This window comes from Solea senegalensis, linkage group LG12, assembly GCF_019176455.1.
Source record: "Solea senegalensis isolate Sse05_10M linkage group LG12, IFAPA_SoseM_1, whole genome shotgun sequence".
Taxonomy (NCBI): Eukaryota; Metazoa; Chordata; class Actinopteri; order Pleuronectiformes; family Soleidae; genus Solea; species Solea senegalensis.
The window spans coordinates 17,522,416-17,549,794 of record NC_058032.1 but is presented as its reverse complement, the minus strand read 5'-3'; the positions used below and the strand labels follow the sequence as shown (position 1 = coordinate 17,549,794).

The 27,379-nt window shown below is 41.0% G+C and overlaps 1 protein-coding gene across 11 annotated transcripts in view; it reads left to right on the top strand.

Annotated features, from left to right (window-relative positions):
- gria1a (glutamate receptor, ionotropic, AMPA 1a) overlaps positions 1 to 27,379 on the top strand; it is a 74,975-nt gene that overhangs the window by 7,594 nt on the left and 40,002 nt on the right. For all 11 annotated transcript variants that reach the window (XM_044039939.1, XM_044039949.1, XM_044039938.1 and 8 more), the window contains exons 3-5: positions 12,453 to 12,692; positions 19,330 to 19,514; positions 24,558 to 24,611. In XM_044039939.1, the coding sequence (XP_043895874.1) occupies positions 12,453 to 12,692; positions 19,330 to 19,514; positions 24,558 to 24,611 (479 nt within the window). The remainder of the gene's footprint in view (positions 1 to 12,452; positions 12,693 to 19,329; positions 19,515 to 24,557; positions 24,612 to 27,379) is intronic.

Below are 27,379 nucleotides of genomic sequence, written 5' to 3'. Positions count from 1 at the left end.
ATCCTGTACTGTAGGTACTCGATGCACATGGGAAAGGGGAGGGATGAGCAGGGGAGTCTGCCGTTTGTTACAATCTGCAGCCTCACCATTAGATGTCACTACTTCTTACACACTGAATCTTTAAATGTAACCACAGTAGCCATCCAGCAGCTTGTTGTTGGAGAAATCAGCTGTGAAGACAAGAAAAAAGCCCAAAGCAACACAAACACCTGTAGTTCTCCAAATAATCACACAAACATTACAGGTGGCTGTGTCCACTCTGTTCCCGTTTGTTCTCATTGTATTGCTCAGCCTGCTCTCATTCGTTCTGTATTCATCCAGGCTCTGTGCAAGAACTTAAAAGAAATCTGTCATCTCTGGAGGTAATGACAATTGGGATGTGGAGGTCTGAGCTGAGACGTGTGGGGCTGGCAATTAGAAAACAATGTGTTTGAGAACGAGGCCCAGGATTCGTGCTGCAGGGTGGAGGGACGATTACCAGATGATGGCAGCTGTCATGTTTTTGCAGTAGAGACAGAAGCAGAGTCCCTTTTTTGTCATACAGTACATCTCAGGAGCGTCTGCGTACTTTAATGAGGAACACTGCCTACAAGCATATTAAACACTGTGACATAGTGCAATTGCTCTTACAATGACAACAAAGGCTGCTGTTGTCATCCATACACACACACACACACACAGCAGAGCAGATGCTCACAAAGACAACTGACCTGCAACAGTTACTTGCTAAACAGGACAACAAACAGAAAACAACAACAGCAAAAAGAAAAACATACAACCCTGTTTACAAGTTATTCTAGCTATAGCGCTAACTCTGTGCTCAAAATTGAAACTGATTGTATTATGGCTCTAGATGCAAACGCCGTTTATGTCAAGTTTATATCTATTTGCATCACTCACTCAAGTTCCAATCAGTGGACAGAAGATGGAGTAAACACAAATGATCCTGCAGCCAAAGTTGCTATGCAACGCAACCTAAATTCTCTTCATGTTTGGTGTGACTGCAGCATTAGAGCAGGATGGATATTATTTTGATGTAAATGCAAATGGGGGTGCATTTGCAAACCAATATTCTGCATTTTTGCCAAAAAAACCTGTTGACACAACCTTTCTCCAAGCGAAGACTATTGTCCTGAATAAATTCCACCTTGGAAATAAAAGTAAGCTCGTGTGGACAGATTTTTCCACATCTGTTGCCATAATTTAAGTTGAAACAGCATTTACTCATACTCATGGATTGTAACTCTGGAAACAACTCACGACGGCTTGATGGTTGGCATCTTTGCCTCACAGCAGGGTGGTCACAGATTCACAAGATGGTTCGACCAAACCGAAATGAAGAGTCAAATTCCTACAACTCGTCACCTGTCGGTGTTTTGACTGAGGACCTTTCTTTTGGTATGTTCCCTGTGTTCTCCAGCTTCTCCAGAGTTTGAATGTTTGTGTGTCTCTGTATGTTGGTTCTGTGATGGACTGTGGTGTCCTGCCCATGGTGGAACCCCGCCTTTGGCCAGATGTCAGCTGGAGTTGAGAGTGAATGAATGAATGAAAATGAATGAATAGAATAATTCTGCAGTAAGTATTTTATCTATGGTATTTCCACATGAGCATAGTAATGTACTGCTCTTGCATCAATGTCAGTTTCAGTTTCAAAGTTGTTTATCAAAAGGGATTGCTTTTGCTGTTAGAGCTTCTCTAACAAGACAATATTCTGCTTTTTTTTTTTTTTTAATGACATCATCAGGGTCTTTGATATATTAATGGTCATTTGATAGTTTGGGATTTTCTGCTCGGGTCCCACAAAAACACTTTATGTCCCAGTGGCTCATGAATTAGCATTCAGCTTGCGTGTCCACCTCCTACTCCTCCGCATATCAAGCTCCATCACTTCCTCTGTCAGGGAAAAGAAAGCGAGTGAGCGGGACCGTCCCTCTGCACCTGTCCACACTGATACGCAGATGGGGAGATAATTGCGAAGGGATGATTGTTAAGGAGATAATTGGAGTTTCCATACCCCCTGAAAGGAATTGGTCTGGGCTGGGTTTTTGACCTGTTGCCCAGGTAAGCGTTTATTCAGCATGTGGCTGTGCTCCTTGACAAACCAGATTGAAAGCATGGTGTGAAACAGCGAGGAGGAGGTGTGACAATGGCCTAGTGTGAGAGGGTTAGAGAGTATGACACAGGATGGCAGAGAGAGAGAGATGTTCAGAGCTGAGGGGAGTGCTCTCACACCCTCGATTACCCATTTAATGAGGCGATGCAGTGCCATTGTTTTATTACTTAGAGAAAATAGGAGAAATCTAGATTTCACCGTGTGGTCCCCGTTTCCCACTGCTAGGCTGGCATCTGTTCTCTTTGTGCGCAGCAGTCTTCCTATCATCTCCTCTCACAGGCACTAATGCTCCTGTTTCTTCTACTCAACCGCAACCGGCTTCGCCTTCTGTCTGCCCCCATCTACATTTTCAGGACACACTTGCTATTTGGCTCATCCTTATTAACCTTCCATTACCCCGTGTTTCAGCTAATGTAATCTCTCATGAGTATCCAACACTCTCCAACATTAATCTGGGAACGGTTGGCTGGTCATCTGTTCTCGTCACTGCTGCTCCCAGTGGTGGGATCTTAATATTATACATTCTCCTTTTATCATCTTGTTTCCATCTTTGCCCCAACTATTACTTTTTTCTTTTTATCAGTCTCTTTTCATCCACATTCTCTATGATTGTTTCTCCTCTTCGCCACAGTGACATAAACTCAGTTTTATTGCACATCCACAGGCTCTAAATCTCCTTTGAGCTGGAGGAGCTGAAGCTGTTTATACAGGGGAACAGCGAGCGAGTGCACCTCTCTGGAGCTCATCACTCCATGGGGCATATGGGCACTCAAAAGAAATGGGAAAGCAGTGAGGCAAAACCCAGTCTGCTTCAAGAAAAACTTTTAAAACCTGTTTTGCATCTTTTCCTGAATATGCAACAAGAACAACTTTTATCCATAAAAGCAAGAAACATCTGTCTGTCTGCCTGTTTATTGCATAACTCTCCGATGTGTCACTTACTAAGGGCACCAGTGTGTTCAGTGCTGACTTTGACGTTGTTTGGATAAGAAATGTAAGAAATATCAGTAGAAATGCAGCAGATTTCTCACTCCAGAATATTGAATCAGTTGCTCTGGTATGTGTTTTGGTTAGCCCTCGATTTTTTACCCCATTTCTTTTCAGCATGATGTAGCTATTGGCTCTTCCAGCTGCCAGTCTGTTTTGCCAACCTATCAGCTGCTGAACCTGTTCCTCACCGTGACCCAATCAACTGCAACTTCCTCCTGCTTTGAACTCAGAGAGTCAAACCTCATTCATGACATGTTCTTCTGGAAGGAACAACCTGACACTGAGCTGATCACTGCAAAGAACATTTTGAATCCAAATAAACTCTTCTGTCATTCTGGACTTTTGGTCAATCCCCCGCACTTGGTGAGTGTCATTTCACAACTTGGCTGCAGCATTACTGCCGCTTTAGCAGTTCTAAAGCTAATTGCTAGGCTAATTAGCTATGCTAACAAGCCTGTTGCCACGTGCTGCCCTAATCCTAATTAACAATTCCTCCAAACCAATTTCACAGTCGTACCACTAAATCCACTGGACTACTGCAGATTTGAATCGATTAAAAGGACAGACTTGCAGCAGAGCAGTGGTGAGCAATCATTTGTGAACTTTTAATTATGGAAAAGTATTGAAATTCTCCATGCCTGGCATTAAGTGGGGCATGTTTCTTTTAAAGAGCCCAATAGGATGGTGAGCTGAAAAAAAAATAGACAAAAAATAATTTATCCCATGGCATACAAGCCTCAAGTCTGATTTTACTAAGAATAACTTTTGGTTTGGCTGGTCAGGTTTTTATTTTGGTTTTCCAATTTTTTTGTGACAGATTGAAAGAGAGTAGCTACCAATAATACATGTATTGCACAATTGAATTAGATTTGAAATTGAAATAGATGTATTGAACTTGAGTGTTTGTCACGCTGGCATATAACTTTAAAAGAAGTTGCGCTGAAATAACTTTTTTTTTTAACTCAAAGGATCCATTTTTATTTTCCGTGTATGTATATTTTCTATAATTCCTTGAATACATAAGTATTCTGTTTTTCAAATGTTTAATGTCTCATTGTAACCCCTCACAACATGTGATACTAACCACCTTGCCAAATTTGAATAATGTAAAACAAAAAGTCAGTAAGTCCTAAAAATATGTAAAATTCAGCAACATTTTCTTCTCAGAGTGGTCGATCTCACACACACACACACACACACACACACACACACACACATAGTGGTTTCCTCATTTAAATGAGGACCAAAGCCTGCAAATGTCACTGTGCATCAGTTTTTGTACAGAATGTAAATGTACATGTTCTGTCGGAATTGGACTGCATTAAAGTTCCTTTACAACAAACATGTACAACGTCTCAAAAGAGTTCAAATTAATAAGATAAAGAAAACTTATCATTAGGTCTAGGATATATTTATAGTTCTGTCCACAGGACATTTTTTCCGCACTGCCTCTTTGCTGTTCACTGACCTCTTACCACTGTGCATATTCATTGAATATATTTTCCAGAGCAGATTTTGGGTCATTTTTAAGAGATCCCAGAGAAAACTTTGACTTACTCATGTGTGGAGACATTCATGCAGATCTGTGTTTCAGTCTCCTGGGCTTGTGTCCTCTGCACAGGAGACTGATTGCACTGTGTGCGTCATGTTGTGTTGGAGGACCCATGGAGTGGGCTTCCCACACCCATCACCTGTGGGATTCTTCACAAGCACATGCTGTGTGTGAGACCCACTCTTGTCAAAATCAGTGAGACATTTTTTTGTTGTTGGCTGCATGCGCATGTGTGAGTTATCAATAGCTTTCTCTGCTCATTAACTGATTATAAAGTCGGATGGGACCGGTGGGACCACAACACGCTCTCTGCTTTTATTACACACGTCATCTGACAGTCATTAGCCACGGGTGGCTAAGTGGAGGATCATTGTGTGTCTTCCAGTGTCTGGTGTCACATGTACTGTATATCTCCTTTCAAAGTGCTTTGTGGTTGATTGAGCGACCCTTCACCCTTGCGGAGGTGGTGTATATTACTGCCTGATGTGACAGCAGCCTCACTGCTCCTATCATACCTCTCATCTTTTAGGTTGCCTTAAACTAAATATGTAAAATGCTTTATCCACACTGTTCATTTATACATTTATACACCTCGTGAGTGTACCATAACCATTTCCTGCTTATGAATGTGGTTCACTGACCTGTGAACAGGTTTAGGAGCCACGCAGTGTCGCACGTGGCCAGCACTGGTGCCTCACAGCAAGAAGGTTGCTGGTTCACATCTCAGTCTGGGCCTTTCTGTGTGCAGTTTGCATGTTCTCCCTGTTTGTGTGTAGGTTTTATCCTCCCACAAACAACATGCAGAGGTTAATTGCCCATAAGTGTGAGTCACTGCTTGTTTGTCTCTATGTTTGCCCTGCGATGGAATCGCCATCTTTCACCCTATGTCAGCTGGGATTGACACCAGCAGCCTTGTGACACCCATGTGGAAGCTAAAGTGGTTGACGATGGATGGTAAGGGTTGGGCCCAAAAACCCCCTAGTGAGTGCTGGGATCAGGGTTCTTCCTATAATGGGATCAACATCCTCCCCATGAAAAAACAATGTTGCAGGGTTAAAACATGACAATAACAATGATAGCATTAAACCATGTCATGTCACAGCCTTAAAACACACAGGGTGTCCACATAATAACCAATAAAATCCATATAATTGCCATGACAATTTGGTTTTGAGCTGTTTTCACTCACCACCATCAACCCTCCAGCCCCTAGTGACAATTGTGTTCTTATATACATTAGAACTATGTCACTTTACAAATGCTGATGATGACAATCATACGTTTGCTGGCAGACTGTCATGACGAGTTCCAAGACATGGCAGCAACCTTTCTAGCAGGAGCTAATTCAGTCAGCCATATTGATTTGTATAGCAGCACATTGATGGGTTTTTATGGTGAAATCCTCTCGTATTGTAAGACTCTAATCACCATGAAAGGAGAGAAGAAAAAAAAGAAATTGAGCTGATGCAATTGATTAAATTGAAAGGTTTTTGAAGTCGGTTTGTATAAGGCCTTTTAGTTTAGTTTTAGTTTTTTACTGCCACTCAAATCAGAAGATCAGAATCTGATCTTCCTGACTAACTGTTCACATTGACATTGTTTAGTCTAGTTTTAAACATGAATTTCAATAGTTAGAGGTCTTTCCCCAGGAAAAACAAGTAGTCTAAACAAATAAACAAAATGGGCGACAGAGTTCTCTGTCTGTTTCTGTCCCAAATGGTTATATGGAGCTGTGGCATTTTTTTTTCTGATTTTTAAACTATTGTCTTCTACTGTGCTGATCATTTAACTTCTGTCTCCCTAGATCTACTTCATTGTTGTCGTTGTTCAAGTCGTGCTGCAGGGGGGCGCAGAACTTTGATATGGTATAACACAGGCTTTTATTCTGAAAAAAAACAGAAGCTTGATGTTGTATCGGTGTTTGACTTCCTGTCCTGCTCATGTTGAATTCTGCGTAGTGTTGGTGGAGCCAAAAATGGAACACTTGTGTATTTTCTGCGGGAGCAACAGACTGATGGAACAATGAGGAGCCACTGCACAACGGATATGCATTCAGTGGAACTGCAGGGGAAGACTCTTTGAAATCCTATCTAAGAGACCGAGACGTTTAGATTGAAACAGATCTGTAAAAATCTGATCAGAATCACAAATCAAAACCACCTCTGTACGTGGTTTGGATCAGCTTAAGGCTTAAGATTCTGATACATCGTCAGCATCTGACCTACAGGTGACTGCATAATAATCTACATCAGCATTTCTAAGCTGTTTTAAGCGTATGTTCACATAGACGGCCTTATCTGACAATAAACTGAATGTTTGACAAAAACAGCAGCACACAGGTGTGGTGGTGGGGGGGGGTGGGTTGCTAGTGAACTGTTGCCTTGATCTGTGCGTCTGTGTTACAAGGTTTTCAAACACAGGAGTCACTAAATAACATGACCGAACAAAGACTTGTGGAAAGTGATGAACGACTCCCTGACCAGCTGTTTCTTCCCTGTGATTGACATGTGAGGATTTGCTGTGTTGATCTCTTTTCATATATCGTAGTGATTTTAATTTTTATGGGACAATTTGTTGGAAAGATTTAAGATGTCGCCTTGGGTTTTGTGCAATTGTCATGGGCATTTTCAGTCATTTCTGCTATTTTAATTTACAAAATGATGTATTCAGTAAAAAAAAAAGCTGAGTGTTTCTTAGTGTCAAATTACACAGCAAATGGAGTTTGATTCCCCGGGCATAAGTCTGTGGTCTTGTGTTGATAAGGTGACAGTGGGCAGACATTATGATCCTAGTTGTATGTGTGGAAGTGCATGTGCAGAGAGGTGGTGTGTTGCTCTTGGAATCTGTTTGTCAGGGTCGTGCTGAGGTGGAGGACAGCCACGCTGATGTAGCTGCTCACTGTTCCTTTGTAAAAATCATAAAAATCATTGTTCATCGATGCCAAAAAAGAAAAACAACAGGATTTCATGCTGCTGGAGTTCGATGGTAAAAAATACACAGAAAACAGAATTGTATTGTAGTTGATCAGTGGGTGAAATGAACGGCTTCATAACTGGATATTATTTATTTTGTGAAGGCACTGGACATGCCGGTCCACAGTAGTAGGGCTCTATTAAAGAAAGAGACCTTTATGGATGACTGAACAAAAACCATCCAATCAGTATGCTCCCTCCAGCTGATCCCGGCTTCCTACTGCTGCAAAATTCCCTCTGACCTTAATGTTGCAGGATAATAGCATACGAGTCCCAGAGGACAGAAATAGTAGAACATTTCTATTCCTTCTGTGCGTGTTTGTGCGTATATGTGTGGGGGTACATATTGTGTGCAGAGTCTTTGTAGTGTTCGTGTGATCACATGAGTCCGTGGGTCTGGAATACATGTTTACTGAATGTGTTTGTATTGATTTTGACTCACCTGGTTGTGTATCTCCTCAAAAGAGCATTTGAAAAGATGTCTTGCATCTGCTCGCCGTGCAATTCTGTTCAACTGTATTGATTTTCTTTCTTAACACATACATATATATATATATATATATAGTTTTGGACTTGCCAAGCATCACAGATCTATTGAGAATAGAATCACTGATTCACACAAAAGAGCTGCCTTGTAATATGTCTGTCCTATATGCAGGGTGAGCAGCTCCAGTGGAACAGCAGGGAAGCAGCACAAGGGCACCTTGACAGCTTCCACTTATACATACGTTTGCCAATATGTCGGGCAGATACTGATGATTAATTAAGCAGTCTTACTTTAATATCAAAATGTGTTTTCCAGCCACATGTTTGAAACATCTCTGGTCTCCAGTCAATTTGAAAAATCAAAGAAACATATCCAATTCCAGCTCTATTTTTAATGATGAAGTTGAACTCAGATCTTTTCATTTATTTCATTTTGTAAATTGGGCTTTTTAAACATTCATAGCTGGTAGGAAGCATGCAGAAATGCCTCGCACCCTCTCGCAGCCCTCCCATCATCCACAACTTCAGATTCAGGAGCAGCTGTCATGAAAACACGCTCTGTGCAGCCGGCACAGACAAGTCTGTCATTTGATATTTGGCTCATGCTAAACAGAGGAACAGCTGCAGGGCACAGGAAACACAGAGCAGGGAAGACAGTGGGTGCATGATTTGTTTCTGACAGCTCCTCCTGTTGTGCTAGTTTCGCTCCCTTTAGGATTTGAGTTCTTATTCTCCCTCTTTTCCTGCTGACCAAAAGTTCTGAATGAGTGGATTTGCATTTCACCGACTGCAAATCCACTCATTGTTCAGTCAGAGGATACGTTTTAGATCTCAAAGGACAGTCCCGGTGAGCCTCCGCACGTCGCTATGCTGAAGGGTTTTGTTGACTTTTGGAAATTGATGTGGTTAACTTTTAACGTAAATAAGAACGTGGTGCAGCGGAAGTGCGCCAGCAAATCGTCCCAAATTCCAGAAATTATCTCAGGATTTTGCAAAGCTGAGTCAGTTTAGCAAATTAGCTGATTCCTCAAGGGGGGGAAATAATTGTGACAAAAAAATGTCCAAACACTCGCACAATTCCCACCGCTTTCAAAAGTCGTTTAGCAGCTCTGAGCAACTGTAATCCCTGCTGTTGCCCGGGCAACCTCATTCATGCCGCCAAGAGACACAGAAATCCAGGGTGGACAGGTGTTGCAGAGGTCTTCGAGATCACTTAAGGTGTCTCTGCCCTACCTTGAATGTCGTTACACTTGTGGAGTATCGCTAACAAGCTGCTCATACACACACAAACACACACACACACACACACAACCAACATGCCGCTCTTTGTTTCTGCCGTCTGAGCTGACACTGCTGAGTTACACTAATATTCTGTGTCACGCTCATGTCGAACCAGACGAGCACCAGGTTCTCTTGCCAGCTCGGAGCAGGAGGTCCGTGCCACATGGCTTCTTTTCCTTAGTCGGACAGAGTGAAGGTATGAGAAATGACTCCTTTTCAGTGAAATGTGGTAACCTGCTGTAGGCCGGCATAATGGGACACTGCACACAAAGTCAAACAAGCCATCATTACCTTTTATCCAAGCAGAACACGGGGACCACTGCATGGAAATTGGTGCTAGAAAATGGTTAGGAGAAATGTACTGTGTGCTGGTGGAGAGGAATAGCTGAGAGAGTGTCCATTTACCAGTGAGAGCGTGTGCAGACCATGAAAGCGAGATAGTTCTGTTGCTGAGTCGGTGTGGCAGAGCGCAAAATGTCTATTTCAGTGCTTTTTTTAAGTGGGGTGAGTCACCAGGCTTTTGGAGCATGTGTGTGCGCATGTGTGCGTGTGCACACACACGTATGTGAATGTGATACCGCTCTCACTCTCCATTTGTCTCCGTCACACACACACACACACACACACACACGTGTGCCTGGAGGGTGCAGGTCTGTGACAGGTTAGGCGTTTTGGGTGAGGGCCATTCTCTCGCTCTGTCTTTCCCTCAGCTCCTAGCAGCGAGCTGGCCCGCGCACCAGGGACAAGCAGCGACTTCAATCTGTTTGGAAAATACTGAGGCGTGTAAGGCCCACAGAAAACACAGACAGGCCATACCTCTGACAATAATGCAGCGAGGCTATTTTGAGATATTTGAGGGTGTGACGGAATCGAGAGTGTGAGGAGTGACGGGCGGACAACGACGGGAGGAGAAATGGACAGGCTGGGGGAGAAAAGCTAATGAGAGATGGTAGCTGCCTCCTGCTGCCAGTAAAATGTCAATGGAACCCTGGGGATGCATTGATTAACCTCTCTACTCCTAAGCTGCCTTCACCTCCTCCACCTCTTAGTGAAAGCAAACAAACAGAGTGCTGTTACACACTTTGCATGAATATGTCTGTGAGTCGTTGAGTTCACATCGCCATTAAAGTTATTTTTGGCTGAATTAGTGTATTAGTTTCAACATGGGGTTACAATTAACTTTTTCAATTTGTGTTGCATTAGAGTCAAGTGTTTGTTTGTTACATTAAAACCTTTGTAGAATGAGTAGTTCTCCACATGTGACTCGGTGTTTCTTCTCTGTGTTATAGCAGTATTTAGATCACACGTTGCCCAGCAACCTTATCAAGTGTTTCTGTCAAGACAGACGGAGGCAACGTTACACAAGTAAAACAAGATGGCAGCAAACAGGATACAGTTTGACTGGAAACGCAAAGAACTGCCCCAAATGGGATAAATGCATACAGGTCTGATCATATTACTCAAATATAACGGCAACAAATATCCTTGCACTGTTTCTGTTAATGAAGAGGAAACACAGGCAGAATAATATCAGCAATAAAACAAATCCCCAAGAGTTACTTACTGCAGCTTTATTATGATTAGTTTTTTCTATGTTAACTGATCCAAAATAATTAAAGTTATCATTATGATAAAAGGTGATGTTTTCAAATATTTTTACAGGACAAAGAAGCTCGGCTCAATCAGCTGATTATTGGTCTCATATCAGCTCATATTCCTCTCCCACATGAGGAAATCTATTTAAATCTAATTTAAAGTAAAGCAGCTTCGACTTTTATATTATATTGCAGAAACATAAATTGGCTAATGCTGTGAAATCAACGGCACAATGTTTAAAATTACCATTGTCAACACAATTAATGCTACAATCATGGATTTTAATGAACATAAAATTGGAGTGCACCAGTGGAGCAAGTGTCTATATGAAAACCTGCTTATGTGTTAAAGTAGATAATCACATGTGTAGTAATTGTAATCGCTGTGGCAATATGATTAATACATTCTCACAGCCGCTGCTATGGTATGAAGTCATTCTTAAATGACAATGGATTGTGGTTTCTCGACTTGTATCAGCAGAACAAATGGAAATGGAAGGCTTGAACGTTGGTCGAGCATAAACATGCAACTAAAAACGAAAAACTTTAGTATCCGAAGGCAGCGCTTTATAAAGACACTAATCGTGGTCACTACGAGGAAGATGTCCGCTTAGATCCTGTCGATGTCACAGTCGGAGAAGGAGATTTTGCCATTTTGGTTCCTAAAAATGACTTTCCACTTTTTTGTTCATTTGGATTGAATGTGTTATCATTCTAATGTTTGTTATTATAAATAATAACCCTTACTGTTGAATGTGCTCTGTCATGTGACTTATGCACTCACTGCATTCTGACCACAAGGAATATAAGTGTGGCCATTTTTATATTTTTTAATAGCCATTAAATGTTAAAGGCTTATAATAATAATAATAATATCTGTGTAACAGTTCATGATACGTTTTTTTCTGATTTATTTTTATGCCTCATCAGTGACTCACCTGTCACATCTCGTTCCCCTCACCTGTTGTTCCACGTCTCTTCTCACCTGCAGCTCCATTAATTCCCCTCAATATGTCTTGAATATGTCGACAGATTATTTTTGTGGGGTTTTTTCTCCCTCATTCTTAGAGATCTGGCCTGTTTGGTGTTTTTTGTTTCTTGGATTCCTGCCTGTCGCTTATTGGATGTGATTGTCTTGTTTGGACAGACTGTATTTTTGACCCCTGACTGTTTATTTTCCTGTGAAAACTGAAGATTCCCTTTGAACTGATTTCTGCCCCTGCTGTTCTTTCAGGTTCTTCTCACCCAGTTCACCTCACAATCTGCCTTTTCTAAACTTTTCTAAACAGTTCAGATCCCCAACTGAAAGAGATTATTCACCACACAACTTAATCCCTGCACTTCTGCACCTTCATAACTTGGAACAAACTACACACTTGTACAAAAACTGTTTGTTTATTCTATAATCCTGTGAGGAAAGTCCAGAGAGTAACTTTCCTTCTCGTCTCTTCTCTTGTTCCCAGTTTGCTCCCAGTTCTCTAAAGGTGTGTACGCCATCATTGGCCTATACGACAGAAAGACCGTCAACATGCTCATGTCCTTCTGTGGAGCGCTGCACGTGTGCTTTGTCACGCCTTCCTTCCCGATCGAGACGGCCAACCAGTTTGTCATCCAGCTGAGGCCTGAGCTGCAGGACGCTCTGGTGGGTGTCATCGACCACTATGGATGGACCAAGTTTGTCTACATGTACAGCTCAGACTCAGGTAGGAAATGCATTTTATTATTATTAATGATTGTTGATCCTTGTTGTAGTCATTTATGTTGTGGACATTTTTTTATTATTTTTTTTATCTTCCTTCACAAACACAACAAGGCAATCAGAGATAGCAGTGCGCAAGAACAGACAGGCAGACAGACAGATAAATGCTACAATCAGGGGTATGTTGCGCAAATGTAGAATTAAGATATCCAGGATATCTGAGTGTCCTACTGAGTTCATCCTGGTTTAGTCCATTACACAAACCCCAAACCAGGAGTAAGAAGGTGTGGCTTGATCAAGCCAGGAGTAACTCAGTACACATTCACAACTTTTTGAAGAAGACCCTGAGGTTGATCGCAGGTTTACTGATGAATGAAACACTATTAACCGCTGTTCAAGATCAGAGAAAAAGCCTGGTAGACAAAAGCAGACAGACTTAAGTCGCCGAACATTACGGCGCTCATTTGAGTTGTTGTCACACTGTTGGTAATGAGGTGAGAACAATAGAATTTCATATAACAAGATAAAAAATCTTTCTCCTCAGTTGTGCTTATTTGTTTTTGCAAATGAGCTCCCCACTTACCAACTGCCGCTCCACTGAAATCATCATATTTGCAATTCAATGAGTTCTCAGAGTTGTACATTCTCCAGTGGAAAAATCTCATTCATGTTTCCCTGAGGGACGTTTGATGCAGATCTGTGTGCAGTCCAGTCACCAATCACACGGGGGAAAGCTGTGATGCTTTTTCCTACTGCGACTGTAAACGGAAAGTCTTTTGTGGAATCTGGAATGTTTGCTACCGGCAACATTGTCAAATTTTTAATGTTGTGCGATCTTCTCGGGGCAGAGACGGTGATGAAGATGTGAGTCACTGACATTATCAGCAAATATACAGTTGAGATAGAGTGTCAAATTGTGCCTTTTATTCAAATTTTCCACATCTCCGATCTAAGAAAATGCATCTAAATCGTAGACCCGTGCAGATCATCTGTGGTGTGGTGAGTGCACGGCTTTGTGCTGTGTGATGCTGACATTTGGGATCAAGCAGTCAGCACAGGTCATTGATACTATCACCAAAAATCAATACCTCTCGTGCAGGTACTTGTCCGGAAGAGCCAAAGGGTCCGACCTCAAAGGTCAAAAGTAAGCATATTATTGACATAAATCTTAGTATTGTTTGCATTTCTAATCCTCTCAACTGCAATAATATTGCATAAAAAAAACATGTTTTTAATCCTTTGACAGCAATACGAACACCAGTCTTCACAAAATCCATATAAGGATAATAAAGACTATTACAATTAAATAACATTGACTGACTCACAGTTTGTCTGTTTTAACGAGTGCTAATAAAAGTGAGGAACACAGCCAGAGGATTATGAATAATTGTAACTCGCATTTATTTCCAATCGGAGTGACAGCTGACTGAGCGGATTGAGCAGCAGGATTAACAAATCCCTAACTACACACAACAAATCTCCGTGCTAATTTATGCGTCTCTGCTTTCCTGCAACCGACTTGAGGCTCGGTTCAGCCAAGGTTAATTGACATATCCCGACTTAATCCCTTATCTGGGTTTTGTTTAACAGCCGCCTGATTGGAGGAGCTTTGTTGATTCATGACTACTGAAACCAGTGAATTGCAGCTTTAAAAAACATTTCTGGACAGTAGGGCTGAAACTTTTACTCTTTTAATCGATTACTAGTTGGGTTTGAAACTGATTTTTGGATTTTTCAACTTCTTAAATGTGGATATTTTCTGGTTTTCTTGCTCCTAACAAAGAAATCCTTAAAACTGAATATTTTTGGTTTATGGACCAAAAACAAGACATTTGAGAACATCGTCAATTACAGTTTTTATGGACTAAACGATTATTCGATTAATTGAGAAAATAAATGACAGGTGAATCAATTATGAAAATAATACTTAGTTGCAGCCCAATGGACAGATCCAATTTCATTTTGTGTTCATAGTGTTTGCACAGTGCATAAACATAATATCGTAATACATTAAAACTTTATTAATTTGATATTAAAGAAACGTACATCGTCATCTGTATTGTTATTGGATGATTGCCCAGCCCTTTCAGGACATGGAGAGGATTTTAACAAGTAAGATAAAAAAGTGTTTTAGAAACCAATTACAGGTTAGAGCTTCACATGTCGTCATCTTTTTTGGTCTTTCAGCGTTTCATCAATTCTTTTTAAATGTGTATTTCTTCAGTACAAGCACAACGTGTAGTTCCACAAAATCTGTGTGAAGAACCAGCCGTTAAACCGACCATTAGTGGTCTTCAGATTGCCATGGCGACAGCAATGGGGTCAATTGTAGCCATTGTGCAGAAATGAGCTGCCATCAGAACATTTCTTGTCGACTGCCGACTGCGCCTACAGACAACGGACAACAGAAAAGATGTATTGACCTGCAGAGACTAGCAGATAGGGCTCACAATGGAACAGAAGATTAAGCCTTCCGTCGAGCACTCCTTCATAGTAACTCATGTCACAACAGTTCTCTTTATAGCAGAATGTCCAAATAAAGTGCTGCGGTGTCTAATTTAAACATCTTCATCTGCAGAGGCAGACAGAAATAAAGTAGCGCACCTGTCAGCCTCCTGCTTCCTCCGCACACTCCCCCATGTAGCCAATCAGCTGTAACTTTGCCATAATTCCATGCCATCTGTACCAGGTGCTCTGATTTTTGAAGCTTGACCGTGTACGTGTGTGTGTGTGTGTGTGCAGGTGAGTGTTGCCTCAGGGCAAAGTGATGTGTGTGCTTTTCAAATTTTAAATATGCAGCTGCAGCACAAGGGCTTTTTACAACTTTTATCTGCTGATGTCTGTGACTTGTGTTTGATAAATAAGCCGCTTAGGTCTAACTTCTGAAGATGGACGCCGGTCATGTGACTTTCCTCAGCACACTATGAAGAGTTGGCTTGGACGATTTCACAGTGGTCTTTAGCCCTGTTGATGTATGATTGCAGTGGTGCCACACATGTTCCACAGACTTTTTTAATCTCTTCTGATCCCTTCGTTATCCAAACTGTTGGATTTGTGTGTGTGTGTGTGTGTGTGTGCAGGGTCACCCCTGTGTGACTGAGTGGTAGGATGGAGCCAGTGGAATCCATATCAGTACTCTTTGGTTGCCTGGATACTATGCGGCAGTCACCTCTCCGACAGGGTTATTTTAAGCCTTTAAGAAACGTCATATTGAGTTGTGCAGAATTATAGTTGTGCGCATGTGTGTGTGTTTGTGTGGGTGTGTGTACACGTGTTAAATAGGCTGTGTGGACCAATGGTCAAACAGACAAGATAGGTGTGTGAGAACATTTTGACCTTGTCATTGTGAGGACATTTTGCCTGGTCCACACAACTTTAATGGGCTTTTTGAGGATTAAGACCTGGTTTTAGGGTTAAAATTAGATTAGGCATTTAGATGTGATGGTTAATAATTTAGTCATTTTGCACATACACCAATTCTACACTACACACCAGTAGTGAACACACACGAGCAGTGGGCAGCACTTATCAGTGCCCAATGAGCAATGGTGAATTTGGTGCCTTGCTCAGGGGATCCCAGGATTGAACCAGCAACCTTCCGGTTACAAGCCCAATTCCTTTCCTCAGGCTTCCAAAATTTAGTTTTAAGTTAGGTTAGTTAAGGTTACAGTAAGGGGCTAGGGAATGCATTATGCCTATGAGTGTCCACACAAAGATTACCAAACAAAGAGGTGACAAATTTTTTGACAAAAATCGAATTTCTGCTCTAATATATTTTGATATTCATATTGTTTGAAGTGTTTATCCAATTATCTGATTGAGGATAAAGACGTAGACATACCTTATGCCGCTTCATCACTTTATCAACATCTGTCTTGCTGTCTTATTGCGTAGCATCTGCTAATAAATGTGCCTCTTGTTTTTATTTTCAAAAGACAAGAACAGGAAAAAAATTTGGTAAGCCATTAAACCCATCATTAACAATATTCAGGTAATGGCTTCCCCAAGTGTTATTTTCGCTTGTCTTGATTGCCTGGTTTCTAGGTTCTCAGTGTAGTGCCTCTGGCCAAAAAGGTGTTTATGACAGCCAGATACTATTATGATTTTATTCTCTTCCAGGATGCCTTTGGAGGACCATTTTTACCTTGGCTAGTTCTGCGAGCCTCCCTGTCAGACTGGCTCTGATTTATAGGGCAGCATTAGGGCACATGGCTACATTTAAAGAAGCGAGAGGATATTTAATGCACACACAGCCAACCAAAAAAAGGAAGGAAGGAGGGAGGAATGAAAAAAAACAGATGGAGGTTTTGAAGAGATATGAATTGTAGTCATTCAGCAACACCGAAAACATTGAAGGATAGTGCACTCCAGCTCTGTGTAATGCATTATGCACAAAACAGCTTCATTACTAAGTACTAATGAGATTCGAGCACTAATTTTAGTGCACGTTGACTGCTGCCCAGCTGTAAACTCAGGTGCTGGAACATGATGCACATAATGCACAAGCAGTCTCTCAAACAAAGGAACACACACACAGATGGTGGGAGAGTTGAAAGATGATTAAAGGGAAGGAGCAAGAGATTTGAAAGATAACAAAAAAGACATGGTGTGCTTTCTAAAACGGCGCTGTCCATGGTGCTGAAACCACAACACATGACCCCATTCAGTCCGTGATGTTTGTAACTAGAGTGCATTCATGGTGGTGATTAACTGGCTCCTGTGTTTCCGTGTCTATCATCATTTTCACAGTGACTATTACGACTGTCGGTGCCGAGGATTACAGTCATTCACTTATGAGCAACATTGAAATGAAGGAAACACCATGGAAGGAGTTATATGTCTCTTTGCACCTTTCTCTTCAGCATCGTGGCATATTTTTCTGGTTGTCTCATTTATTTACCTGTACTGTATTGTGGTCATATGTGGAGGTGAAACACCATCCGTCTTTCTATTTCGTAATGACCTGGTGTCAAACAGGCAGCGTGAATTGCCTTGAGAGCAGCTGGTGTGCATTCTAATAAAGCCCGGCAATCATCTTTCACAGGTTGTGACTGCATTTCTCATCCTTCTTTTGACGGGCCCTGGGTTGTGTTTGTTGTTGTCGTGGAATAAGCCATTTTCACATTTGCTCAACACGCACAAAGTGCCTTTATGTATGTGAACACACGAGCATGGAGGATATGTAAAGCACATAGTGTTTAGGCCCACAGTGGCTTTAGCAGTGTTTGCACGCTTAGTGCTAGAAAAAAAAAACAAATGCAGCTTCATCATGTATTAGTTTACATTTCTAAATTTTGTAATTGCTGTAATTCATTTGGGTAATGGCTGACAGTCTGCTGCGGGTGAAATGACTTTATTTACTCTCTGGAACAACCGCGGCTGCCAGCTCCAGCGGAATCTGATTGGTCTGCTGCCAGCAGCGAAGCAGTACAGCAGTGAGTCAGATTGTAAATCAGAGCTCAAGATCAATGTACTCTCTAATCGCCTTTTATTTCCTGCCTTAGCATGAGCCCCTAGCTCATTGGCTGCTCTAACGCTTTCTCTATGATGCCCAACCGTCTCAGCAGTGTATTGGTGACAGTGTTATTGAGTAGCGGCACCTGTAATTGGTGCGAGGAGGGCGTGATGCTGGCTGAGTGTGGAGCCAGCGATGACGCACGGGCTGATTTGTTAGTGTGAAAGTGATTATTTAGCCCCAGCACTGTATGAGCTGGAATAACACACCTGTACATGTCAGTATGTTTAATGGACCGTCCCACTTATTAAATTTAATCACTGAAGCCCCAGGTATAGATTATGATGGATAAGCAAACAACAAATAGTTTGGTTTTCTGCCCAGCCGTTTTGTTCTCAAGTTATTTCAATTTCTTTTTGCTCCTATTATGACTATACGAATACTGTGGCAGCTTAGCGCGCCAGAGCGGGTCGTCCTCCAACTGGAATGTTAGGGTTTGATCACCTGCTATATATTCTACATGCCAATGTAGACACTTAACCCTAAATTGCTCCTGTCAGCGTGTGAATGAGTATGATGGAAAGAGAAATGTTGCATGTAGGTGTAGTGTAAAGCACTTAGTGCTCATCAAAACTAGAAAAGCTCTTACATAGTGTTGCCTTCAGTAAATTATTACCAGACTATCATTCATCACTTAATTAACCACGTGGTTCTGTCGTAAATGTGATGATGTCACTCCTCTCACAATGACCAAGAGAAGTGAAAACAAAGAGAAGTGAGGAAAAATTGGGGAGTTGCATAGTTTCAACAGAATGTTTACAGATTTTAATAAATGATAATAAAGAAACACAAAATGCATACTGAATTTGACAAACAAATGCAAACATGGTGCTAGAGGTTGGATGATGAGGGAGTGTGATGAGTGTCCCTGTCAGATCTTAAACACAACAGGGAGACTGGTCAGATGCTCCCAGTTGCACTAATGATCTCCACCCACCGGGTACCTGCCAGACAAACAACAGGCAAAACTCACAAACACAGCAGGCCCTGATAGAGCTGGAGGGCCATTACATCTTCTTTTTTGCACCTTTTTTTGCTGTAAATGTCCACACAGGTGGCTCCCAGAGTTCGTTTCCTGCACAGTTTCCACAGAGTGTCAGCTCTTTCCTTTTCTTCTCTCTGCCAGGACTGTCAGTGCTGCAAAAGGTCCTGGACACGGCAGCAGAGAGGAACTGGCTGGTGACCTCGGTTAATGTGGAGACGATGACGGAGGCTTCTTTTCTGAAAGTGTTCCAGGATTTGGACAAGAGGAAGGAGGGCCAGATTATCATCGACTGCGAGACTGAGCGACTCACGGGCATCCTGAAAAAGGTAGAGAGCGTTCTTTGTCTATTTATTTATTTTATTTTTCAAAATGTTTGCATTAATATTGTATAATATGATCATCTAGGAATAAAAATACTTCTACTTCAGAACAAGACTTTGTATGTTTCAAACGGATGAGAAAAAGAGACACAGTGTAGACGAGAAGTTGGGTTTGGTTGGCGGTCTGCTGCCGCGTTTGGTCTCCTGGAGCATTGAGGACAGGAGCGATAAATAACGCAGCGTTGGCATTTGAAATCAGCAGTTCTTCTGTGATAACATCATCACTCACTCACCGCTGAACTGTTGAAAGGAAAAGAGAATCTGGTGTCCTCCCCTGAACACACTTTGTCCAATCCCAGCCTGGCAACTGTAACTAGGCACGTCAGCTCTGGTTTGGATGTCGCTGCGTGTTAAAAGGTGTAGCTGTAGTAATACTATTTGTGTTGCCTTTAAAAAAAAAAACAAATAAATGAATGAATGAAGCAAAAAATGACAATTTGACATTTTGTATCTCTTTAATTGTGACTGCATTACTTCCAAAGACATTGAGAAACTGTTTACTTGTTATCATCATGGATGCCAATTAAAAAAGCAAAGTAATCATAATGGCTGTTTAATCCCACTTAACAAAGGCTACAAGGACTAATTAGATGTATACTGCTTTACATATGTATATATCTGTAAGCTTTAGCCTCAGTCTTTTAGAATAATGATTCTGCATGCATGTGCACTTGTTTTAAGATAAGTATTTAGAAAAAAGCCAGCCCGAGACCGTTTAACTTTTACGTATTAGCTCACCTTCACAAAATCGACAAAAAAAACTAAAACCAGAAGTGTAACTTAATAAATTATCATGTGGACCGTCTGGTTGTAGGGTTGGCTCTTTACACATTTACATGGGTATTAAATAAATCCTGGATGGACTCGCATGATAATGACATTAACTTAAAATGGGAAACTGTTTTCTTTGCATTTCTGATGTTTCAGCTCAGTAAAACCCACACACATTATCTGCCAGAACTGCTTTGATCGCCGTAGCTCCCATGAAAACAGTGGTCTGCCTGAGTCTGGTCGCCATAGCAACCATTTGAGCTTTCATTACACGGATGATGACATTTACTCTGATTGTCTTTTGCTGCATTTGATAACAGCATATACAACTGGTGAAATAGTACATTCTCCACCACTAAGGAGATCATTTACACTTGAATTTAGGTTGTTTTGTGTTTTTCTGTGAACATCTGATTGCATAGAAAGCTACTTAACTCTATGCAGGGTGTGGGAGTTGCATGAAATAGATGGAATTTTGACCATTCTTTAGACGAATAATCAGAAATGCAACAAAAAATCGAGAATATGATCAGTCAACATGTCGAGTGTAAACTACCATTGTAACAGTGTCCATATCCGTCTTTTGATTGATGGCACTTTTATAATCAGTGTAATAATGTGATTAATAATGTATTGTTAATAATAAATGTACTAACAATACAAATAATAATAATAAGGTCCTTGCTTTTGGACACTATAAAGAACACGGTAAACCCCAAGATGTTGTGAATAAATAGAACACACACACACACCACACCACACACAGACGGTCCCCATCTGTATGTGCAGCCTGTGTCTGCGCTGTGTGAATGTTATTGATGACCCGGTGTCTACAGTTAAGGTTATTGCATGAGTTCTTACCAGTTTACAGGAGCTGGAGAAGTTCTCCATTCAGACGACCGCCATCAATCACCCACACATCTGCTTCCCCCTCTCTTCTGCCTCTTTTTTGCCCTTTAAACTCACTCCTGTGTCGGTCTCATACAGTACACAGATTCCCTCACGATAAAGTCACTGACAGTATCCTGAGGGTGACTTCTCGTGGAGGCTGAATGTTGACGTAGTCTCCTCAGAGAACATTTATTGTACATTAGTGTGTGTTTTGCTACATCGAGAATAAAAAGCGACCCCTCCACCTCTTTTTCTCTCTCTCAGGGCTGAAATGTGAAACACTCTTCAGATCTGCATGTGTAATTTAAGGGTCACTCACATTCTAAACATTTCCATTTGACAGTCAACTCTCGCAGTAGTGTGTGTGTGTGTGTTTCTTCTTCTCCCTGGTATCAGCTGTATAAGTGGCACCGCTGGTGTGTGCGTGTCTCTCCTCCTTCCCTCTAGATTTTCCCTGCCCGGGGCTCAGCCGCTGGGCTCGTCTTGCACTGGGGTCACCATTAATAACAAATGCCACCTTCTGTCATGACCTACAGCGTCATTACACACACACACACACACACACACACACGACAAACAAATAAGCACACTCCATAAAATGTACACAGGGGAAGGTGCTCACTGAGAGGAAGAGGAGTGAGGTTATGAATATAATGCCTGAGCAGGGACAGTGAAAGTCTTTATTCTCTGTGTTAGGGCTATTAATTGAATGATGCATGGCTTTAAATTAGTGTTACCCACTTGGCCTTATTTTATGTGACTGCCCAGTGTGATGACACTCATAAACGTTTGTTGTACAGCACAGCATCTCTTCATTTAAGCTTCGCATGCTCCGTACGGTGATAGAAATATCATTTAAAGATATGATCGGTAACCCTCATGAAACCACAGAGTGAGGAATGAAACCTTTGTTATTACTAGTTAGTCTGTGTGTTTTCTGTAGTTTTTCTTCCATTTTATTGTGTATATGTGTCATTATTGGATAACAATGACTCACTGGTGTTTGCTGTTCTGCCATCGAAGCGCCCACACTTTACAGGGAAAACTCCTACTGCCGTACAACAATTCCCGTGATCATGTGCTGCTTCCCAACACCATCAAACTACACTTTTGTCTTTTGTTATTGTTTTGATTCAGACCTCAATGGCACACACAGTATTTTCCCTTTGTCAAGTATTGACCAGTAAAGGCTCACACTGTCAGCCCCTGTGGACAATCCTGGCTATTTGACAGTTGTCAAAGATTTCTCTTAAAGCACACACACAAACCAGATGGATAGTTTGGTGAACCAGAATTTAAAAAGGTATATTGCCAGACAGCTGAGAGCATCGTCTGTGTTCTGCCAGTGTCTCTTGTTTATATCTGTTGTAATAGTAGAAGTCAGAACTTCGTCACCGTGCATATGCACAGGGAGGATAGAGCATCTAAAGTCGGGTGAATTGAATCATGGCTGTACTTCAACAGTGCAAGAGCCTAATATTGGTCGTCCAAAATCTCTTGCGTCAGAAATTCATTTGACTGCCAAACTGCTGTATAGAGGCAGATAATCAGTCCCATCTGTGCACTGCATGAGAAATGATGCCCGATCAAGTTGAAACTCAACATTGGGTCAAAAATGGTTCACTGAATGACGAGCTTTAGACACAGACTATGTAGATATTGGTGCTGACTTTTTTTTTCTGTATGTCGATTGGAAATGTTATCGGTCAAAAATATGTCTGGTTTATGTGGATAAACCAGTTCTGGCACAAAACTATTCAGCTCTCAGTCAGTGTGACCTTAGGTGCTTAGTTGACCTGTATCTCCCACAGTTAGGGAGTGATAGCAGTGCAGGCGGAGGACAGATGGATTGTATAGGCTGTATAGAAAACTCAGGCCTGACTGAGTGCATTATTTGATGGTATTGTCAGAAGTGAAAAAAGCAGATTATTGCAAGTTTGTTAAGTATCACAAAGATGAAATAAAAACCGTCAGAGGATACAGAAATTAATAGTAGAGGGAGGGGAGAATGGTGTGTAAAGCATTATATTTATTAATCTCTTAAAGAGAGAAAAAGCAAGAAATATTAATTGTGTATTCTTTCATTAGTTGGGTATGGAGTTAATTAACTGTACTTAAAAAACTCTTTAAGAGTCAGCTCTTTCAAAAAAAACAACAACAATGCATAACAATGTTATGCATTGATAACAAAGGAGTTCATCAGGGGCAAGAAGTAGAAGGTTTTTAGAGGGGCCAAGTCAATCGCCACAGAGCACACATTTTACCTGCTCAAGAGGAGACAAACTGAAAGAGGCTGCGGTGAAAGCCTGGAAAAGCATGACGGCAGAAGAATGCAAAAGTTTGGTGATGTCAGTGGGTCACAGGCTTGATGCAGTGATTGAAAGCAAAGGATTTGCAACGACATGTTTAGTCCTATTCACTTCAATCCTTTTTAAATCTATCTGTTCCAATACTTTTGCTCACATGAAAAATGGGTGGGTTCAAACAAAAGGTGCTATATTCTATGTTGATAGAATAAATACCTGGAAGTAAAGTTTTTTGATGTCAAAACCAAATGTTTTCAATCTATGGCAAAAGTAAAGGAATTGGCCTCACTGAGGGCACTGTATATGTAATATGGTTGCGTTTTAGTTTTATTTACGCTGGAGAGTGGATTTCTGGCCAAAGAAACAAAGCAGTCGTTGTCAGAGGAGCAGAGGCGATGAGTGGAGGAAAGGAGAAAATGAGACAGCAAAGGAGAGAAGAGCCGTAAAACACCAAAGTAGACGATGTAGGTAAAGGTTAAAGGAGGCGGTAATGCAACATTACGGATGCAAACTGTCATAGATCACCAAAGAGGGAGAGGAGAAGTGCTGATGTAAGAGAGGAGAAGAGGAGGGGAGGCAGTTATTAGGAGCATAGGAAATGAGAGGTAGAGAGGAACAAGCCAAGTAAGGAGCACAGGAGGAAATTGTAGAGTGACAAAAGTGACAAAAGAGTAGAAGTTTCTAACTGCCTCCAGAACCTTCCTTTTCTTTAAGACATACTTTGACTAAATGGAGCAGGTAATGTCTTAAAATGCTGCTCAGAGATCGAAGCTGACATTTGTGAAGTCATCCTCTCTCTTTCTTACAGTAGAATGTTCATTGTTCAGTCCCTCTGCTCTGATTTCCTCTGAATCCGTTTCTGTCTGTTGTGCACAAGGTCAAATACTGTACACTTTACCAGACACACAGCTGAGACCTCCTCTCGCTTACACACACACACACCAACACCCACAAACAGACTTTGTGTTTTTCTAACACTGTATCACAGGCATTTTATTCTCTGTTTGTCCTTGTCTTCCAGATTGTTGAACAAGGCAAGAATGCCAAGAGCTATCACTACATCCTGGCTAACCTGGTAAGGAAACACTGCATTTTGTCTGTGCAGGGTGTTTTTCAAAGATTTTCCACATACATTTATGTGTTGAGTGAATTTGTATTCATGAATGTGTCTTTGTATATATATATATATATATGTATATATATATATATATATATGTGTACACACATTATAATTGTAAGGTTTTTTTTGATCACACAACCTTGCTATGTGTAGTACAAAATGTATTGTGTGGTCATGAGCAATGTTATATTACAGCTATATAACATTTGCACAGTAAATGTATTTAAATGTAGTATATGGCAAACTCAAACGCTTTGAAAATTGCTTGAATTAGCTCAAGCAAACATGGTCTTTTTCCATGTCTTTATGTTCTAATATTCACTTTCCTCCTTCAACTAAACCATATGCTCTTTCTCTGCTCCGTCAATCCTGCTGACATAACCGAAGTTGACTTGCAGTGAAGCACGAGTAGCAAACCTGTGATAGACAGAGACAGAAATCTCACCATGAAAGGAAAAAAGTCTCTGCAGCCAATGTATGCAAACCTCTATGCATTAGCTTTCTCCTTCTCTCTCTGTACATGGTTTGTCGACCCCTACAGCACTGCTCCCGCTCACTAAATGCAACCAAATGAAGAGAAAATTGACATCAACTAAAGCCGTAGTAATAAGAGCATTAATATGCAGCTGCTGGCTTGAACAATTTCTCACTGCTGGGGTTTTAGATTAGCTCAATCGCTCTTGTCTGGCCAGTTTGCCAGATTTAATTTTAAATGATAAGACTCACAGGGTAATAACAGCTGATAGGCAAAGTGGCTACTGTCATTTATAATGGGCCCATTAAAAGGTCTGCGCATCATAAAAAACTGTTACTGTTGCATGTTTTCATACATTTACCAATTTACTTTCTTGCAGCTGTGTGTCTACTAAGCGTAATATGATAGAGACAATACTTTTGCAGTATATTTAGTGCCTTGAGGCGTTAAGCAAATTGGACCAAAATAAATGCTTTGTGGCCTCCACCTCGTTGGACTTCAGGTGACGCAAAGGCCATCATGCAACCTGAAGCACAACTAAGAGCTATGCTATATTCAGTGGCATCAACAATTAAACAAGATTTAGATAACATTTGGCCAGTTTTATGATAAGCATGACAAGCATTGTAAGAATAATCTAAATTCTTACATAATATTACCTGCTGCACACATTTAGTAGCATGAACTGACTGATGACATAAAAGTGGTGCCTTCAAATCGCACTTGTAAAGTTGTGCTTATGACATTGGAAGTTTTAAACACAATATGCATAGCATTCCAATTGTTATGTCATGAGAACACTGTTTTAGGCCAGGGCTCTCAAACTCAAATGACTCATGAGTTTCAAGACCGGTAAGGAGAGGCCAGTGTCAGGAAAAACAACGCTTTTGTATGGGTGACCGATATTAGCAATTATTGTGACAATCATTTAAATAATTTCAAAATAAAGGTGTTTGTTTTGATACATAATGATATGGTTCACAATAGAAAAAAGATATTTATCATGGAAAATGAATCAATACATATCACAAACGAACATTTAAGTTTGAGAGCTCTGTTTTAGGCAGTGTTAGCTAGCCTGTGAGGAATTTGAGTTTGTTTTCACACCTAATAGTCCGTTCCGCTTTAGTGAAATGAACTGAACCGTTTGAATAAAATATTCCCCTCCTCGCCTGAGGCGGCACTGCATCAAGAATTACTGAATGAGAAGACAAGCAATGAACAAGAATCAAATCTGCATCAAATCAGTCTTGGGTTTTTTGTTTTGTCTTATGTGAACATGTGACACATACAAGGGGCTCAGCCATATCGCTTGGCTATCATTCTACACGCACACATGTTTTGTTTGTTTACCCACAATGCCCTGCATTGTAGTCCACATTTGGTTCACTTGAAGCAAACCAGAGCAAACCAGGCGGACCAGAGTTTGCTTCTTTGATGCGCATTAGACTTTCCGAGCAAATGGACTATGGTTAGATTAAGAAGGGCTGGTGTGAATGCACCCTTATTGTACTTTAAGGAATAAAAAAAATCCATTTATTTCTAATGACAACCTACAAAATGATTTTCTCCATCCTACTAAAATATATTGATTATAACAAATAAGCTTCCATGGGATCCACTATTTTTGAAAATGTAACTCAGGGTTTTCAGAAGCTTTCCACTTATATTGTTGTGACTACAATACGAGTGTTGTTTTAAACAAGTTAAACGTGATCCCCCTTGAAGGCACCAGATGAACAGAGGAGAGAAGCTTGGATCAGAAAACCCACTGAGCGTGACGTGACTCCCTGCTCAGGACACCATGACTCCACTTGACTTCACATGGTGAATAGGTGTTGCCAAACTAATGTTGAAAATGTCTTTCATATAACCTTTAAATGCCATTAAAATATCTGTCTGAAATGCCCCAACTACGTCCAGAGTAGGAAAGGCTCGTTTCTATAGTAACCTCTTCGTCTCACTGCACTACGTTAGCTCGTACATGGAGCAGAACTAAAGACTACTCTGTCCGTTCAGCTGAGAAATATGGACACCTGGCAACACACAGCCACATTAAAGGACTCTGAACACTGTTCCTTTTCCGTGTTCCCAATTTGTTCATCCATGAAGAGCATTAAAAAAACATTTGAACGTTGCTCTACGTAACAGCCAGACACCTCTGCTTGGCCTAATTTCTCTGGTTAAGTGATCTGAATATAAACAAGTGAGATTTTGACACATGATGATTGTTTCCTCAATTCATGGA